Source organism: Gasterosteus aculeatus, chromosome 11 (genome assembly GCF_964276395.1).
Source record: "Gasterosteus aculeatus chromosome 11, fGasAcu3.hap1.1, whole genome shotgun sequence".
Lineage (NCBI taxonomy): Eukaryota > Metazoa > Chordata > Actinopteri > Perciformes > Gasterosteidae > Gasterosteus > Gasterosteus aculeatus.
Window position 1 is genome coordinate 18330072 of NC_135699.1, and position 20660 is coordinate 18350731.

The 20660-nt window shown below is 45.2% G+C and overlaps 1 protein-coding gene across 1 annotated transcript; it reads left to right on the plus strand.

Moving 5' to 3' along the window:
* Window positions 1-558: 558 nt before the first annotated feature.
* stx1b (syntaxin 1B) lies at window positions 559-20660 on the plus strand. The gene is made up of 10 exons (XM_040191394.2): window positions 559-1079; window positions 11956-12030; window positions 12374-12473; window positions 14255-14329; window positions 14837-14910; window positions 17081-17189; window positions 18395-18468; window positions 19925-20062; window positions 20313-20423; window positions 20504-20660. The coding sequence occupies exons 1-10, from the start codon at window positions 1050-1052 to the stop codon at window positions 20582-20584; spliced, it is 867 nt and encodes a 288-aa protein (XP_040047328.1). The 5' UTR covers window positions 559-1049; the 3' UTR covers window positions 20585-20660.

Consider the following 20660-nt stretch of genomic DNA (forward strand, 5'->3'; position numbering starts at 1 on the left):
AGGCAGAAACTGTCAAACCCCTGAGGCCACTCATCCAACACCGCCTGGACTTTGAGTGGGGCTTTATGAGGCCTATTTGCTCCGTCCGCCAGGGTGTGGTTTGCTCTTCCTCCTCATAGGTAACGTGTTAAATTGGGTTTTGTTCAGTTCCCTAAACATGCAAGTTGCAGATTGTTGTTCAGTATTGTGTTTTGCTATTGGATATGTTTGCATTGCCTCCACCCCCCTCACACGCGCACACACACACACACACACACACACACACACACACACACACACACACGCACACACCGTATAACGACATGAACAGATTGACTCCCCCCCAGCCCCCCTCCTTGCAGATTCTCATTCACCTGAAACTAAACGCACCTCCCTGCCGCTGCAGAGCGAGGACGGAGCGGGCGGGCGGTGCGTGGGGGGCGGGGGGGGGGGGGGGTGTAGGCAGCAGACGGTAAAGATGGAGGGTGGAATGAGTTGACGCCTGCGCACTGGCACCGCATTCCCTCCGCATCGCCGCCTCTCTCTTTTTCTGCAGCATCAGTACCACCCCCCCCCCCCCCCTCTCCCTCTCCCGCCCTCCCCCCTCTCTCTCTCGGTCGGTTCTGCTGCCGGTAGCTCTGCGCGCTGCGGGGCCACACTGCGACCGCATCGAGGAGGAAGAGGAGCCGCCGAGCCTGAGCCACAGCGGCGGAGCGGCACACACACACACACATATATATATATATTTATATATATGTGTATATGTATATGTATATATATATATACACTCATACACACACGTATATATGTACACACAGCGGAGGAGGGATCGAACGCGCGGATAACAAACCCCTGAGCAGCAGCGGCAGAAGGCGTCACATCTCCTGAAGAAGAGGAGGACGAGCGGAACGATACTAGCGGAGATCTTTTTCAGGATCTCAGATCGCAGAAGCAGCGACGAACGACGCGGTGTCGGTAACCCCCCCCCCCCTCCCCCCGTACTCCCGGACCACGGACCATCCTCCGGTTTTATATTTTTCTTCTAGCAGCCAGCTCGGCGCGAGGACACCATGAAGGACCGTACGGCGGAACTGCGAAGCGTAAGCTCCATTTTGCTCTTTCTGTCCGTGCGGTCGGCCTCCATGCCACCCCCCCCCACCCCCCCTCCCCTGCGGGCCTCGCCGCCTCACGCTGTGAATGCAGAGCGGGATCGGGTCTTCGGTGTGCGGGGACGCTGGGTTCGCACCGGCTGGAGGTCACGGTTTTCTTCCGGTACCGGACCCGGTTAGACCGCAGAGACCCTCCGCGTGCAGCGCTGCATGCACGATGGAAATAAATAAAATAAAACCGCTCCTGATGGAGCCGCGCGTGTCCATGCATGCGTGCTGGATGACCTGATGATGGAGATGGAGGAGGAGGAGGAGGAGGGGGAGGACCAGTGAATTGTATGTGTGTGTGGTTGTGAGTCGGAGGCCGCATCCTGCAGCCCGCGCGCCTCCTCCTCCCTGACGGAGCGGCGCGTGAATGTGGAGCACAATCACTCCAGATCAGGTGGAGCAGGATCGATACTCGGCTGGATGAATCAAGGTGCAGTTCTATCTGCTCCACCGCGTGTTTCCTCCTCTTGCTTCTCTACGCGTGATAGTGATGTGTGTGGTGGGGGGGTTGGGGGGGGGGGCGAAGCCTCACCCATTTTATGACTGAGGGTCTGCATGGAGGAGCGCGAGGCGCGGTGCTTGGTGAGCGAACAGCTGATGCCCGCGGTTTGGGCGGATTGTGGTGGGATTCTTGAGGGGGGGGGGGTCACATCAGCTGCTCAAACTCTGCAGCAGCTCCAAGCGCCTCCCACCGCCAACACCACAGTCAATCCTCCAAATCAATATATATATATATTAAAATTATCCATCAATATTCCGATTTCTTAATGTATAGATCTCTCAATACAACTATTTATTGAAATCTCAGTCTAATATTTGATTGATCTATTGGATATTTCCCCCATCTAGAACCTGATCAATAGACACAATAATCAATATAAGGTGATCAATAGAACATGTTCAATGAATACATCATCTCAGAGCTTACTGTTTATGTGTTAAGATATCCTCTATACCTCCACCCTTCTCCGTCCTTTATTCCTCCACTGTTTATTTCTCCATCTCCATCCTCTATATCTCTATCTCCATCCTCTGTCTCTCCACCTCTATATCTCCATCCTCTATATCTCCATCCTTTATATCTCCATCCTCTATATATCTATCTCATCCTTTATATCTCAATCCTATATATATCTATCCATCCTTTATATTTCCATCCTCTATCTCTCCACCTCTATATCTCTGTATCCATCCTTTATATCTCCATCCTCTATCTCTCCACCTCTATATCTCCATCATCTATATCTCTGTATCCATCCTTTATATCTCCATCCTCTATCTCTCCACCTCTATATCTCCATCATCTATATCTCTGTATCCATCCTTTATATCTCCATCCTCTATCTCTCCACCTCTATAGCTCCACCCTTATATTTCCATCCTCTATATCTCGATCCTTTATATCTCGATCCTCTATATCTCTCTCTCCATCCTCTATATCTCTATCCCCCATCCTTTATATCTCTATCCTCTATATCTCTTTCTCCATCCTTTATATCTATCCTCTATATCTCCATCCTCTATATCTCTATCTCCATAGTTTATATCTCTATCCTCTATATATCTATCTCCATCCTTTATATCTCGATCCTCTATATCTCTATCTCCATCCTCTATATCTCTATCCCCATCCTTTATCTCTCCATCCTCTATATCTCTATCTCATCCTTATATCTCTACCCTCTATATCTCTTTCTCCATCCTTTATATCTATCCTCTATATCTCCATCCTCTATATCTCTATCTCCATAGTTTATATCTCTATCCTCTATATATCTATCTCCATACTTTATATCTCTATCCTCTATATATCTATCTCCATCCTTTATATCTCCATCCTCTATATCTCTATTGCCATATTTGATATCTCTATCCTCTATATCTCTATCCTCTATATCTCTATCTCCATCATTTATATCTCCATCCTCTATATCTCTATTGCCATATTTGATATCTCTATCCTCTATATCTCTATCATTTATATCTCCATCCTCTATATCTCTATCTTCTATATCTCTATCTCCATCCTTTGTATCTCCATCTTCTATATCTCTATATCCATCTTTTATATCTCCATCCTCTATATCTCTATCTCCATCCTTTATAACTCCCTCTATCTCTCCACCTCTATCTCTCCATCCTTATATCTCCATCCTCTATCTCTCCACCTCTATATCTCCATCCTTTAAATATCCGTCATTCATTCATCCACCCCTTATTGCTCCATCCTCTACATCTCTGTCCTTTATTCATCCATTGTTTATTTCTTCATCTCATCCTCTATATCTCCACCCTTTGTATCTCTGTCATTCATTCTTCCACACTTTATTACTCGATCCTTATATATCCGTCCTTTATAGCTCCATCTATTATATCTATGTATATATTTTTAGTCCATTCTTTATTCATCCAGCATTTTTTCCTCCATCCTTATTCTCTATATATCCACCCTGTACATCTCCATCCTTTACTCCTCCATTAATTTTCCCTCCATCCTTTATACCTCAATTATTTATATCTCCGTGCTTTATATCCCTATCCTTTGTTCCTCCATCCCCTTTTCTATCCTTTATATCTTTACGTTTGATTTATTCATCCATCATTTATATCTCCATCCTTTAGATTCCCAACCTTGATTCCTTCATCCTCTTTTCCTACATCCTTAATATCTCCATCCTTTATCAATCCCTTATTCCTCCTTATCACTTTCCCTCCATCATTTGGATGTCCATCCTTTATATCCCCATCCTTTATATCTCCACCCTTCATACGAACATCTTCCATCCTCAGTCCCACATCCTTCTTCCGTCTATCCTCCTAACGTTCTCCACCCTCCCTTCAGCATCCTCTCTTGCTTCTTGCATGCTTCCTTTTCTTTGTCCTTGTGTCCTCTCAATCAGGTCACCTGATGCCTATCCTGAGGTGAGGATAAGAATGACGACAATGAGAATGATGGAAAAGATGGAGAGGATGATGATAGCGATAAAGGAGAGGAGGAAAAGGATGGAGCTAAGGAAGAGGATGATGATTTTTGTCATATTTGCATAATTTTCACACGGTTTAACTGGAGCTCTCAATCACCTCTTCTTCTTCTTCTTCTTCGTCTTCTTCTGTGGTGCTGATTATCAATATCATACTCATGAGAGCTTTTATTTTCTCAGTTTTAAAGTCCTCCAAAGACCATGGCCATGTTGGATCATGAGTGAATCCGGCTCACGTAGCGCTGCTGCTAACATGCCGAAGCTAGTAAAAATCATGTGTTTATGCAACGTCACAGTGACGCAACTCGTCTTCTGCCTCCCCTCTTCCTCCTGCTCCTCTTCTTCTTCTCATCCTTATTGTCTTCGTCTTTTTCCTTGTCCTCTTCTTTGCCTCCTCCTCTTCCTCTTCTAGCTGCTCCTTTCTTATTCTTCTCCTTTCCTCTTATTGTTTTCTTCTCTCCTCCATTAGGGGACTAATTTAAGGTGAACCCCTTGTGTCAGAAATGACAGACTTTAAATATTCATATGTGGAAACTGCACTGAAATATGCCTGATAACTGAATGAATGAGGAAATGAAAGCCGCTGTGTGATTGGCTGGGCTGCTGTCAGAGGGAGGAGCCTGTGGAAGGAGAAAGAAAACCTGCTCCCGACCAGGTGATGTTCACAGGCTCAGTTACCATGGTGACTGAGCCTGAGCTTTAGTTACCATGGTGACTGATCCTGAGCTTTAGTTACCATGGTGACTGAGCCTGAGCTTTAGTTACCATGGTGACTGAGCCTGAGCTTTGGTTACCATGGTGACTGAGCCTGAGCTTTGGTTACCTCCCTTTGTGAAACAAGCGTGAGTTTCCTTCATCTCAGGGTGAACAAACTCTTGAGTTTCCACTAAACCTGCTTCTTGAAACGGACCCCTGGGCCCTGTTCCTCGTACGTTCCTTACCGAGATGATTGACATCAGACTATCTCAGTTCCTCGAAGGCGGATCGGCGCTCAAAACGTCTCGTTAGTTTGAACCAGATGTCAATCCTCAGGATAATCGTCTTGCGTCAGAAGGTGGAAGAGTCGATCACCGAAACCAGGATTTTTAACAGTGTAACGGCAAATAAACTTAAAGGTAGAGCGTCTTTTTTCTCCGCTGACGTCCCAGGGAGGACCGTCCTGTGTCTCTAAAGGTGTCTTCCCTTTATTCTCCCCATCAAATACCTTTTCATTGTTTGGGGAGTTTTTCCTGTCGATGTGAGTGTTTCTGGACAGAGGACGTCACATGTGTACAGACTGTAAAGACACATGAGGCTAATTTGCGATATTGTGCGATAGAAAATAACATGAAATGAATCATAGAATTATGACAAAAACAGACAGCGCCCCCTGGAGGCTACAAGCCCCACAAAGTATCGCACAAGTTAACATTATGCGTGTTGGTAAAATGTGACGGCTCATTTAAGGGCCTCGTCTCTCTAATCAATCACATTATATCTCTATAATGCGTCTGCTGGCAGGAGGCTTCATGATGATCATCATCCAATGAGAATAATCATCTCAACTCCTTCAGAGTATGTAGATGAAAACAAGCCCAAAGAATCAGATTGATACGAATGAACAGGATCTATGTATCAGCGTATGTAGATGACCACATAGAACTAGTTTATTGTGTGTGTGAGAATCATTATAGATCCATCGTTCATATTCAGACATTTGATCAATTGAAGCAGTGAAATGTGGAACATCCAGAAGTTTATTAAGCGACAAATAAACCAACAGAACTTTACAAAGAGCACGACATGCAGCTGCTTTCCAGATGTTCTCTGCATCGCAACACCGTACAGACAGGACAGTGTGTGAGACATGAGACAGTGTGTGAGACAGTATGAGAGACACAGTGGACGCTCGGCTGCAGCGTGTGGTGTTCATCACGTAACGGGGAAATCTTCTTGTAAATAAATGACTCCTTGTGCTCAGCATCTGTAGCGCTCGTACAGGACGTCATGGCGGCTAAACGGGTCTTTGATCTCTGAGAAGTTTCTCCCTATAAAATGTTAATCTAACTGATGTCGCTCCTTCATCAATGAGGAAGTGAGCTGCCCTTTTTGTGGAGTGTTGCTCTGGTGATTTAGACAAACCTGCTTCGGGGAATCGAAAAGCCTGAACTACGTTACATCACATTACAGGTCATTTAGCTGACGCTTTTATCCAAAGCGACTTACATTTATAATTTATAACACATGGCTTTTTTACATTTTTGCCCAGGCAGCAAGTAGGGGTTAGGCGTCCTGCTCAGGGACACTTCGATATGGCACATGGGGCAGCCGGGACTCGAACCACCAACCTTGCGGTTCCAAGCGCTCCCTCTGTGTTACCTCTTCTTATCATCTTATCCTGAAAATTATCCGGCTAACTGAGTTAGCCACGTATGACGAACGGGGCCCAGGTTTCCACCTAAGCGTTGTTGTTCATCAATAATAGTTTGGGCTACAGGCTGTGGAAGAAGCCGTTGGCTTTGTGTGAATCAGGACTTATTGATCCCAGGTATCACGCTAACAGGCTGTGAGTGCTTTGCTTGGGTGTTTCCGTACGCGTGAAAATTTTCTAGCTACTAACCATGCTTGCTGAATCCACCATGCAGTATTATCCAAGAGGCAATCCCAGCTCACTGGTACTAGCCAATCACACCTTGTTAATACTAGCCAATCCCACATCATTATTACTAGCCAATCACAGCTTACTAGTACTGGCCAATCCCAGCTCATTAGTACTAGCCAATCACAGCTCACTAGTACTGGCCAATCCCACCTCATTAGTACTAGCCAATCACAGCTCACTAGTACTGGCCAATCCCACATCATTAGTACTAGCCAATCACAGCTTACTAGTACTGGCCAATCCCAGCTCATTAGTACTAGCCAATCACAGCTCACTAGTACTGGCCAATCCCACCTCATTAGTACTAGCCAATCACAGCTTTCTAGAACTGGCCAATCCCACCTCATTAGTACTAGCCAATCACAGCTTTCTAGAACTGGCCAATCCCACCTCATTAGTACTAGCCAATCACAGCTTTCTAGAACTAGCCAATGCCACCTCATTAGTACTAGCCAATCACAGCTTTCTAGAACTAGCCAATGCCACCTCATTAGTACTAGCCAATCACAGTTTACTAGTACTAGCCAATCTCACCTCATAAGTACTAGCCAATCACAGTTTACTAGTACTAGCCAATTACAACTCAGTAGTGGCGCGGTTCCACCGAGCGGTACGGTACGGGTCGGGTCGGTACCCTTTTATTTGTGTCTCCACTGCCAAAAGTTGAGAATGGTACCAAAAATCCGAACCGTACCGTACCACTCTTTGGGTACCCTTCCGTTGGGGCACCTGGCACAGTTGTTTGGTACTAAAGGGCGGAGCTAGACTCACTGAAGAACGTTGATTGGTTGAAAGAGTGTCGTCATTTGCGCGTGCCACAAGGGGAAAGACAACACACGTAACACACCTGCAGCATGTAGCCTTTGCTCAAACAAAGATTGTTGTGACAAACAGCCACATATCGAGAGGCAAGAACAGGATTGGCTGTGTGTCCTCCATTGTTGTTTGCGGTTAGTTTCAGTTTTCGCGCAATCGAATGACGTCAATCTACTTTCCGTCACACACCACGCCTCTCAAGTGACGTTATCACTACTTGGAATACACCACGCCTATCAAGTAAGGGTACTGTTGGCGGTGGAAACGCTCGCCAAATCATGGTTAACAGACCCAACCCGTACCGAGCCGACCCGTACCGACCCGACCCGTACCGTACCGCTCGGCGGAAACGCGCCATAATTCTCATCAGATTAGACAAGGGGGAGAGTGTCTCCTTTTAATCACAAGGTTAAATAGAATACAGTCAGATTAAAATAAAGAGCCGTTTCATTCTAAAGCTCACATGATCTAAATGTATTAATTAGCCATATTGCCATTCAAACACATGGACCAATCACAGAAGAGCACAGAGTGTCCAATCTGTTTATTTTGTCTTCCTGGAGGCACCAGGTGGGTGGGTTTGTTTGGTTTAGTGTTTGTCTGACTTTGTTTACCCAGAACACACACATACACACACACCTGCTGCAGACAGACGGCCTGCTGCTGACGTCTCGTGTCCCTCACTGGTGACTTGCTCAAGGGCACCTTGACGGCAGCGGAAGGACACTTTCTTCTGTGTTATACTTTCAAAGTAAAGTTAAACCGAGCTAAAAGTCTGAAACTTCCTGTTGTCCGACCCTTTCAAACCAAAGTTAAATTGAGCTGCTGAGGTTTGGCACTATCCATTGTCCAACCCTTTCAAATTAAAAGTCTGACACTTGTTAAATATAATGTACTTTTACATTTTAAAATGTTTGTTTTGTCGACAATTCTTTATTTGTTTTTTTCTTGCATATCTTTGTGGCAAAAATCATATTCAAGCCATTTCAAAAGAGGTACTTTTTACCTTCTTTTGTTATTACATTTTCTAAATTCTAAATACTAGCATTATGAACTCTTTTGATGTACATATACATGTACATATACATCAAAACTGCTGTTGACAAGAAACACGTTTCTGGCTACAGGCTTGATGCTAACGATAGCTAGTTCATCGTTGTGTGTCTGTGTGTGTGTGTGTGTGTGTTTGTGTATGTGTGTGTGTGTTTGATTGATTGATTGATTGATAGATACTTTATTGATCCCTCAAGAGGGAAAGTTTAGTATCACAGCAGCATGTACAGGGAAAAAATAGAATAAAAAGATACACATTATATACAATATAATAAGAGAAATATTAAATTATTAAATTAAATTAAGTTAAATAAACTAAAACTGAAACAAAAGAATAACCTTCCAAAAGAGACAATAATAATAATTTGTAAAAGGAGAAGAGGAAGAGGAGCAACATCACAGCAGTACAGGGTTATTATTGTCATTGTGTGTGTGTGTGTGTGTGTGTGTGTGTGTATATGTGTGTGTGTATATATATGTGTGGGTGTGTGTGTGTGTATATGTGTGTGTGTGTATGTGTTTGTGTGTATATATATGTGTGTGTGTATATGTGTGTGTGTGTGTGTGTGTATATGTGTGTGTGTGTGTGTGTGTGTGCGCGTGTGTATATGTGTGTGTGTGTGTGTGTGTGTGTGTGTGTCCCTCAGCAAGGGCAAAGCCTCCATTACAGCTTTAGAACATGAGGTCATTTTTACATCCGCTGTGTTTTGTGCTGCTCACTAATGTTGATAATGTTTCTGCTGGTGTTCTATAGTCTATATACATGTAGGTTGTCTCTCAGGGTCTGATGACGAGGCTGTGACGTCCTGATGATGTCACAGAGCCTCAGCAGTTTGAATGTCTTTGGGTGAAATGCATCCTGGGAGATTGCTTCCTCCTTTCTTCTCTTTTGTCCCGGTTTGTTCAGGACATTTAGGGTCTTCCCATAAACGACATCACTAACATTCAGTTTTTATTTAAAGTGTGCATTTTGTTAAGCTCCACCCACTCAGCTATTGGTCAACCAATCAGGTTGCAGCCTGTCCCCTTAGCTAAAGACATGTTTGGAGGAGGAGGAGCTTCCTCATAGTCCCACAGACTCTTATTGAAAGGAAGCAGCTGAACTCAGCATGTGTGTGACAGGAAGTCATTCCGTCAGTAATTAGGTGGAATTAATCAGACCTGAAATGTATGAATCGATGCAGAAAAAGCTCATTTAGACAATGAAATAAACCTACTGAGTTCCCCGCTGTGACGTCACAACAGAACCCGCTGCTTCAGAAACTCATCCAGAGTTTATGTAGAGTGACTGGAACTAAATGTGATGTTGACGGTTTCTGTTTTTGTTTCCTCCCTTGTTCATTTTCTGGATGTTTCCCTCTCGAATATTATATTTCATATTGTAGAAGTTTTTTTAAAGTCTAAAATAACACAAATGCATAATTTCTTAAATTAAGATCTAAATTGTTGTGTAAAGTACAATTTGCAAATCAAGATTCTAAAATTCTCTAGATTTTTATCTTTAGATAATAATCTTTCACAGATGTGCTAAATGTTAACGTTTGATCTAATATCTCATAATATGATTTAAATATAAAGCTTGGATACAAAGCTGTCTTATAAAACACTGTAGATGATACATATTTTATGGATAAGGAATAAAATATTCAAGTCATTTTCAGCCTGAAACGATCGGTCCATCGTCCAGATCCAGTCTAACAGTAAATAGTGAAAGTTGTGTGATTAGTTCATTGTAGAAGTCCTCTACTGAGCATGCTCAGTAACGCACTGCCCCCCCCCCCCTTCACCTCCGGCTGTTAACATAACTGATGAAAGCCTCCCCCCTCCCCCCTCCCCCCTCCTCTCTCCCCCCTCCTCCCTTTCTTTATTTCCCCAGTTCTTCCTTCTGGCGTCAACGACATTCTGTTTATTTATAGACCAGAGAAAGTAAAGAAATGTGTGTGTGTGTGTGTGCGCTACCTGAGCAGGAAACACACACACACACACACAGATAAACACACATAAACACAGCTTGTATCCGTGCATGTAAAACACACACACACACACTGACGTCAACATCCTGACGGGGGGGCATGAGGAGAGAGGGGAGGAGACAGGGGGAGGAGACAGGAGTAGACAGGAGGAGACATGAGGAGACATGAGGAGAGAGGGGGAGGAGACATGAGGAGAGAGGGCGAGAGAGGGGGAGGAGACATGAGGAGAGAGGGGAGGAGACAGGAGTAGACAGGAGGAGACATGAGGAGAGAGGGGGAGGAGACAGGAGGAGAGAGGGGGAGGAGACAGGAGGAGAGAGGGGGAGGAGACAGGAGGAGAGATGAGGGGGAGGAGAGATGAGGAGAGAGGGGGAGGAGACAGGAGGAGAGATGAGGGGGAGGAGACAGGAGGAGAGAGGGGAGGAGACAGGAGGAGAGATGAGGGGGAGGAGACAGGAGGAGAGAGGGGAGGAGACAGGAGGAGACAGGAGGAGAGATGACCTGGACCACGGCGCCCACACTTAGATTCCGCGAGCGCAAATCGAATCGCTATAAAGAAGTAGGAGCGAGTCGTCGCCACGAGCATTCTTCACATGTCAGTCATTACTTGATGAACCGCACTGATTGACAGCTGAGTGTCTTTTGAATGGACTTAAATGTGTCCATTAGTAATGATCTCTAATCAGCATTGTCATCAGTCATATGATCTTTTTTCAAAGGCAGGCGATAAACCGACATCTGGAGACACTGAGACTTTAATCATGGCCTTACCGTGGACAGATTTCCCATGATCCTCTGCTTCGGAGACCTTTGCACTCGTCTGTGATTGAGCTGCCGTCCCGTGATTGGCTCTTTGTGACGGAGCGTCCAATGTTCTCCCATGATGCTCAGCTGCAGACCTTTACTAACACTTTATAGACCTTAGACCTGATGGATCCACATCGGAACCTGCAGCATCACAATGAGCCCCTGAGCCTCAACAGGTTGCTAAGCAACCAACCAATCAATGCTAACGAACGTTAAACTGCCTCAATGTCAGTTGTACATTTAATGTTAATGTGATTATAACTAGAGCATTAATAACTACTATAACAACTATAATCACAATTTATGATCAATTAGAACATTATTATATTGTTAATACTTATTAAAATAATAGGACGTCTTAAAGATTGCTGTAGTTCATGATGATGTGATGATATTGAGTCTTAACCCAGTGTTTGTACCCAGTTGTATTTTTCATACTCTATGTTCTATGTTTTCAACCTGAAACAAGGACTGATGATGTGACTGATGACCTCATGGTCAGCGATGACTCACGATGACCTCGTGCTGCGTCTCCTGTGTGTCTGCAGGCTAAGGACAGCGATGACGATGAGGAGGTGGTGCAGGTGGACCGGGACCACTTCATGGATGAATTCTTTGAACAGGTGATACACGAGAAACAAGAATCACAACGATCGGCTTCAATGTTCATTTGGTCTGAACAAGTCGCCACATTTAAACCGCATAATGTCATATGAAATGTGTTGAAATGGAAAAAAGAAGAAATTAAGAAGACTTCCACTCCAGAAATGGTGAGAAGGAGGAATTTAGACGCAAAATGAGTAATAACACATTGGTTATTGGGAGAGAGGAAAAGAAACTGTCTAAGTGCTTTTATTGTGAAGCTTGTTGGAAGCAGGTCTCTGATGTCTCTGAGGTCACAGTTTGATCCGTTCTGCAGAGCGACAGACGTCCTGCGGAGGTAAAGATGTGTGTGTGTGTGTTCAGGTGGAGGAGATCAGAGGCTGCATAGAGAAGCTGTCGGAGGATGTGGAGCAGGTCAAGAAGCAGCACAGCGCCATCCTGGCCGCCCCGAACCCGGACGAGAGTAAGTCACAGGACGACAACCACTTCCATTCACACACAAACTCACTTTTCATTTTTAGTCATAAGAACAAAGTTCGGTTTGTTGTGATGTCGTCTCTCTGCATGTTGCATGAACAACTATGAAGGTTACATTTACCTCCTCCCTCCTTTCCTCTTTCCTCTCCTCTTTCCTTCCTCCCTCGCCCCTGGTCTCTTTTGTGTTTTTTTTGCATGCTGAGGTTTCTTATCTTGAAGTTATTTGTCTGCATGAAGTCTGGTTCCTCTTGAGAAGATGAGAAGGTGGGTCTTCATCATATCACATCATGTCAGAATCTTCTTTTTCTTCTTATTTATCATCGTCTTCCTCTTCTTTTTATTTGTTTGTGTAAATATTAAAAAAACACAGGAAGCATGTTTTCACCAGCCAACACTGTTTTCATGTTGTCATGGCCACAAGACGTCCGTTGGTCAACAAACCTACATATAAAATCACAACAAAGAAATCTGCGTCTTCTATTATTTATAATATCACAGTATCTTTGTTGTTGATCCATCTGAGAGTTTTATGGTACGTAAAGAACCTGCAGGATGTAACAGCTAGTATCCTTGGTCATAGGGTGGTCAGTGGTTCCTCTGCTGCAGGAGTTTAGTAAGTTGTCCTCTTTCTCTCCTGCGTCGTGTCGTCACCAGCAGGACACGAGTCACGTTTGGCTCCATGAAGGAAATAGTGTCTTCAGACCTCGTGGCATCAAACATTCTAGCTTTCTAACAACACGAGCTAACTAAATTAGCAATCGGCTAGGACTCTTGCTAGGGGCCAGTTTACTGGTTGGACACCGTTAGACACAGGGCGCCACACCCATGTACCCGCCGGGGGCCACCAGGGGCCACCAGGGGCCCGCCGGGGGCCCACGTGACACCCTGTCATCATCCGTAGAGATGGAAGGTGGAATCATACATGCCGTTACACAAGGAAGCAGCAAAGCTCCGTTCCAGCTCTTACGTGGCGCCACTTCCTCCACTTCACTTCATTTCACTCAGTTAATCTGAGTCTATTTCAAAGAAACCGATTGATCAATTCTAAAAACATTAAAGGAGTTTTTAGCAGCTTTAGCTCGTAGAACAGAGGGTGAGTCAGAGGAGACGAGGCTGAACAACCCTGCAGAGCTCGTAAATCTGACAGCACTGCTGCAGTTATCACACACACACACTCACACACACACACACTCACACACACACACACACACACACACACACACACACACTCACACACACACTCACACTCACACACACACACACACTCACACTCACACACACACTCACACACACACACACACACACACTCACACACTCACACACACTCACACACTCACACACACACACACACACACACACACACACACTCACACTCACACACACACACACACACTCACACTCACACACACACACTCACACACACACACACACACACACACACACACTCACACACACACACACACACACACACACACACACTCACACACACACTCACACACACACACACACACACACACACACACACACACACACACACACACTCACACACACACACACACACACACACACACACACACACACACACACACACACACACACACACACACACCTCTCTGCCGCTTTACATCTCACCTTAAATGGGTGATGATCTATCGTCTCCATAGCTTGTCTCTAATGTTGGAGACATGTGGTCAATGTTGAGAAGACATCATGAAGAACAACAATACTTGTCTGTATTAAAGGAAGTGATGTCCTCTTTCTCATCAGAGACCAAGCAGGAGCTGGAGGACCTCACAGCCGACATCAAGAAGACCGCCAATAAAGTCCGCTCAAAATTAAAAGGTTTGTAACTCAGTCATGTGACACCTCAAAGGTACAAGGACACCTGAATGCACCACGCAGGACCGTCACACAGTAATTAGAGGATTTCTTGTTATATTATTTAATATGATGGGTCTTCTATTAGAGCATTTATGGTGATATTATTATGGTACAATTGTACAAATAGTAGATGTTCTATTAGACGATGTGCAGCTTCCCCTCAGGTTGAGTTGACCTGATTCAAACACGGTGTGATTCATTGAGACTGTAATCACACACAAGCACACACTCGCACAAACACACAGAAACACCAACACACACACTTGTGTATTTGTAAACATCTGCAGTATTTGTTCTTCCTGTCTGCGTCTCATTGGCTCTTTAGATAAGTTTGATCCCTTATCAAGTGTTTACCAACTAGACAATTCAGTAATGAATGAAAACATAATAAAACACAGACTTGATGAAGATGAGGATGTTGATGAAGATGAACCAACACAATGTTCTGTGTGTGTTTTTTTCCTGCAGCAATCGAGCAGAGCATCGAGCAGGAGGAGGGTCTCAACAGATCATCAGCGGACCTCAGGATCCGTAAGACACAGGTGAGACCTCGTCCCTCAGGTGTCCATCGGGTGTCTTCTGAATGAATCACAGTAGGAGAGTTGTTTATTTTATCTTAATGAACTTAATTGTTGGAATGCTTGAAGTATTGTTCTTCGAATCTATTCAACGTCTTATTATTGTTGGAACGCTGCTTCAGCATCTGGAGTGTAGAGCAGTGTCAGAATCTGGTTAAAAAAATATTGCACTTTTGCCCTCACGGCCACAATATACACTTTTCAGGCTTCATTGTTGGACAAAATGGTTCCGTGCTTGTGCTGCTTGTAGTCATGTGGCTGTGGAATCCCACAGACATTTACTTTTGGCCTGAGGAGCCTGAGAGTGAGACAATGTCTGTCTCCAGCCCCATAGGCTCCAATGCAAATCTGCTGACACGTTTCTCAAAGAAAACAGAAGGTACATGTTGTGTAAACTGCCACAGGAGCCGTATTTATTACCGGACAGACATACAAAGCACATGGTCGCGTTCGGTAGAGTCCAGGGTCTCTCAAAATAACCTTATCTATTAGACAGCCGTTATAGTTTTGCACTAGAGGACACTTGTTTGAGTCTCTGTCCTTTCAGCAGGTGTGCCAATACCGTGGATACTCACATACACACTGCAGTCTGTGTCTCAAAGTTGCTAGGCTGCATCCTTAAGGACGCATATGTCCTGCGACTCTCCTGTCCCAATCAGTCGGCTCCTCCGGACCCGGTCGAGGGACACATTCCTCCAGGAGGAGGAGCCGACCGATTTGGACGACACATCTGATCCAGCATATCCCAGCATGCAGTGCGGGCCGACGAGGATTTAATTTATTCAGGACGGAGGCAGTGATCCGCTAGCGCAGAAGAGTTCACTTTTAAATGTAGCCTTAAGTAATAGAATTCACTGGAATATCTACCAATAGAAGTCTTATAATATAATATATAACGTCACATCTTAGTTTATGAAATCAGTTAAGTTACGTGACGTTGGTAACCGATGTCGTGTTGTACATATTCTGTAATACAGTTAAAATAGCTTGTATCCTATGCTGTTGCTGTTCCTCTTTTTAGTGACTACATTGATGGAATCTCCTCTGCCTTAAGATTTCAATATTACTTTTAGCTGAAAGTAATTATAAATTAGTAAAGTATTATACATTACCAGATTTAATTTGAATTTAAAATAACTGGAAAATGTTCTTCTCTCAGCCTGAAGTATATCACGCTCCGGAGGAGAAGCGTAAATTCCTAAATTAAATGAAATAAGATTATCTTTATCTCTACTTTATATGTTTTTCTGGTTTTAAGGCTTTTATTGTTAAGCTCAGCAGGTTGCTAGGCAACGGGAGCAGCGCAGGTAAAGCTGATGACGCAAGCAGGAAGTCCCTGCCTACGCGGTTGTTGGAGGACCAGACCAGGTCTACGAAGACTGCTGAAGGCTACAAGGATGCAGCCTAGCCACTTTGAGACTGTTTGTCTCACATAGCTGAACCATAGCTGATTAGTGGAGTCACATGACGCCGCTGCTTTCTGTCAACAGACCAACATGATGAAGCCCCTCCCTTTCACCTCTGCCACCCCCCCACTCCCCTCAGTCCACATACACGCTCTGGGGACGTGGTGGTGTTGGGTGGTGTTGGTGGTGTGGTGCTCTGTAGCCCATATGTGAGAGTGATGGTTGTGTGTCTCTATGTGACTGGAGACCAGTCCAGTGGACCCTGTCTCCCCTCCCATGCTAACTGGGACTGACTCCACCCCCTTACAACCCTCTAAGGCGGGGTCTCAAAACTCAAATCAGGTGCACTGGACGCCGGAGTTTGAGACCCCCGCCGGATGACTTTGCTATTGTGGGATTACAGAACGGTCCTCACACATGTGTGGCCGCTGGTGCTTCTTTTATATCCCCCCGCGTCGGTTGAAGCGTTCACCACCCTGCCCGGCTCGTCAGCGCCTCCGACTTTAATGGTCTGGTTCGATCAAAGTGGGCAGCATCTGAAAGGAGTTTGACGCCCCTGAAGATGATTGAACATATATTATATCATATAGCGAGTTGTGGAAAGTATTTCTATGTCCCGCCACTTCGTACTATATATAATAGTAATAATACTATATAGAAACACATATTGTATTACTTTGTGTTATCTGTTTAACTGTTTCATCTCCCTCTCTGTTGACGTCTCGCAGCACTCGACACTGTCTCGTAAGTTTGTTGAGGTGATGACTGAGTACAACACCACGCAGTCAAAGTACCGCGACCGCTGCAAGGACCGTATCCAGAGACAGCTGGAGATCAGTGAGTACTGGAACACACTGATCACACCGCGTGTGCAACATCCTTTACTCAGAAATAAGAAGAGTCGGATGGAAGTAATTCAGTTTTAATGACATGTGATGTACCATGTGACATGCAACGTACTATGTGACATGTAACGTACTATGTGACATGTAACACACCATGTGACATGTGGCGTACTATGTGACATGTAACACACCATGTGACATGTGGCGTACTATGTGACATGTAACACACCATGTGACATGTGGCGTACTATGTGACATGTAACACACCATGTGACATGTAACGTACTATGTGACATGTAACACACCATGTGACATGTGGCGTACTATGTGACATACTATGTGACATGTAACACACCATGTGACATGTAACGCACTATGTGACATGTAACACACCATGTGACATGTGGCGTACTATGTGACATACTATGTGACATGTAACACACCATGTGACATGTGACGTACTATGTGACATGTCACACACCGTGTGACATGTGACGTACTATGTGACATGTGATGTACCATGTGACGTACTATGTGACGTGTAACACACCGTGTGACATGTGACGTACTATGTGACGTGTGATGTACCATGTGACGTACTATGTGATATGTAACACACCACGTGACATGTAACACACCATGTGACGTACTATGTGACATGTAAAACACCATGTGACTTGTGACAAACTATGTGACATGTAACACACCATGTGACATGTGATGTACCATGTGACATGTGACGTACTATGTGACATGTAACACACCACGTGACATGTAACACACCATGTAACGTACTATGTGACTAGTAAAACACCATGTGACTTGTGACGAACTATGTGACATGTAACACACCATGTGACATGTGATGTACCATGTGACATGTGACGTACTATGTGACATGTAACACACCATGTGACATGTGATGTACCATGTGACATGTGACGTACTATGTGACATGTAACACACCATGTGACGTACTATGTGACATGTAACACACCATGTGACATGTGACGTACTATGTGACATGTAACACACCATGTAACGTACTATGTGACATGTAACACACCATGTGACATGTGACGTACTATGTGACATGTAACACACCATGTGACGTACTATGTGACATGTAACACACCATGTGACATGACACGTGCCCGTTCCTGCTCTAAATGTTCTGTCTCTGTGTTCCGTTTGCAGCTGGGAGAACCACCACCAACGAAGAACTAGAGGACATGTTGGAGAGTGGCAAGCTGGCCATTTTCACCGATGATGTAAGCACCGCACCTGAGCCTCACTTTAACTGAGCCATTCTGCTTCCCGCTATGGTTACCGTTACCTGGGCTGCAGAATCGCCACGAGGTGCGCTGAGACATCAAGTGAACACGGCCGTTGTCACATGGCATGTAACAAAAGGAGGATGCACTATTAGGGCTTTTATTTTGACTGCTTAACTATCATTCACTCTTTCAAACTAAAAGCTCAAATACATGCATGCACCTCTGCCTCTGTCCCAAGCTGAGCGAGTCACGTGACCTGATGGTTGCTGTTGGGTCACGTGACTTAACGGCGAGCTGAAAACCCAATCATTTGAGACTGAGCTCCTCTGGTTGAAACCACGCACACCTGTGATGTCACGGCGTCCCAACCAGTGGAGGTCAGACACGCGGTTTATAGTCGGCGTTAAGTCACACTGTAAGCAGGTAAGTAAACAGAACACGTCACACCACTCGGACCTGATGACAGACCTGGAGGTCAAATATCGCCACCAACGCTGGACCGAGCCGTCGGGACAGAGGATGTCGCATGTGCACCGACTGTAAAGCCCTCACAGGCACATGTGTGCTTTGGGGCTGTACAAAATAAAATGATTGGACTTGGAAACACAAATCGATTTTGACCGGACAAACGAAAAAATCGTTATTTCACAGTTTTTCAGAGTCACTTTCCTGATAAACTTTGACAATAGAGAACAGGGCTAGATCGCCATGATGTTGATTGAAAAGAAAAAAGGATTTTAGAGGAGGGAGATTCACAGCTCAGTGTCTTTGTTATGAGCTTGATGTCATTAAAACTAGAGAGTCTCACTCTCGACTGCACATAATGGAAGATTAAAGCAGTTTTGCTTACTTGTTCTTTATTTGTATGCAGTCAACAATACTCTGCCTGGTGCACTTATCCGGGGCTCCGCGTAAGTGGTGCACCCCCTAAATCTGTCCCCCCTACAACAGTACTGCAACAAACGATCCTATTGTTACATGCAGCATCATAATGACACGAGTCTGAACTCTTCTGAGACCCGGCGGCCCTTAACTCAAAAGCAGGGTTGTTAGTCCCTGGTGGCAAGTTTCTGTTCCCCCAAACAGGTGAGTATTGTTCCTTCACCAAGAACGTAACACCTGCTGCCACAGTGTCAGCGCATCAGTAACAAAGGGTTTGCAGTGTCTGTTTGCTGAATAACGGTAGAGATTTAAGGGGCTTTTGGAAGTTGAGTAAATTTGAAGCTTTGACTTCACGTGGCTGTAGCAGAGTTAGCTTGTTATTTCCATGACGGTTACAGGAAATGAGCCGAACCGTTACCATAGTTACCATAGTAACTAATAACTACAGACATTTCTCTTTTACTGGTCAAACGAGCTGTACAACGTTATTCTGGCTCTTGTGTTTTGTATTGTTGGTAAACCATTGGGGCGAAGTAACGCTTGGGCTAAAAGACGTCCTGTCCCTCAGATCAAGATGGACTCTCAGATGACCAAGCAGGCCCTGAACGAGATCGAGACCCGGCACACCGAGATCATCAAGCTGGAGAACAGCATCCGTGAGCTGCACGACATGTTCGTGGACATGGCCATGTTGGTGGAGAGCCAGGTGGGGGCGTGAAAGCGTCAGATGAATGTCAAAGTAAAACAGAGCTGATGAGCCAACGAGACATGAACCAGCATCGGGCCTTTTACACATTCATTCTTTATTTAAGTTCTAGTAAGTCCATCTTATTCTCCGTGACCTTTTTCCAGCTGCCCGCGTTGCGCAGCGTCCTGGTGGCGTGAGAGTCGCCTCCAACATAAAAGCACAAAGCAAGTCAGAAACGGTTACGTGTGTGTGTGTGTGTGCGTTTCAGGGGGAGATGATTGACAGAATCGAGTACAACGTGGAGCACTCTGTGGACTACGTGGAGCGAGCCGTGTCCGACACCAAGAAGGCCGTGAAGTACCAGAGTCAGGCCCGCAAGGTAACGTGTGCGTCCGCCCGGACGCCGCCGTGACCGCAAAGCGCCGCCGCCCACCTGTGTGTGTGTGTCTCCCCCTGCAGAAGAAGATCATGATCATCATCTGCTGCGTCATCCTGGGCGTGGTCCTGGCGTCGACCATCGGCGGCACGCTGGGCTTCTAGACCGCCGACCGCCAGCATCGAGACGGGAAACCATGACGACGAAAACGACGACGACCACGACGACGCGACTGAAAAA

Coding starts and splice junctions, on each gene's coding strand:
- stx1b (XM_040191394.2), top strand. CDS start 1,050: ATGAAGGACCGTACGGCGGAACTGCGAAGC. Junction 1,080..11,955: donor GTACGGCGGAACTGCGAAGC/GTAAGCTCCATT, acceptor GTGTGTCTGCAG/GCTAAGGACAGCGATGACGA. Junction 14,911..17,080: donor TCAGGATCCGTAAGACACAG/GTGAGACCTCGT, acceptor GACGTCTCGCAG/CACTCGACACTGTCTCGTAA.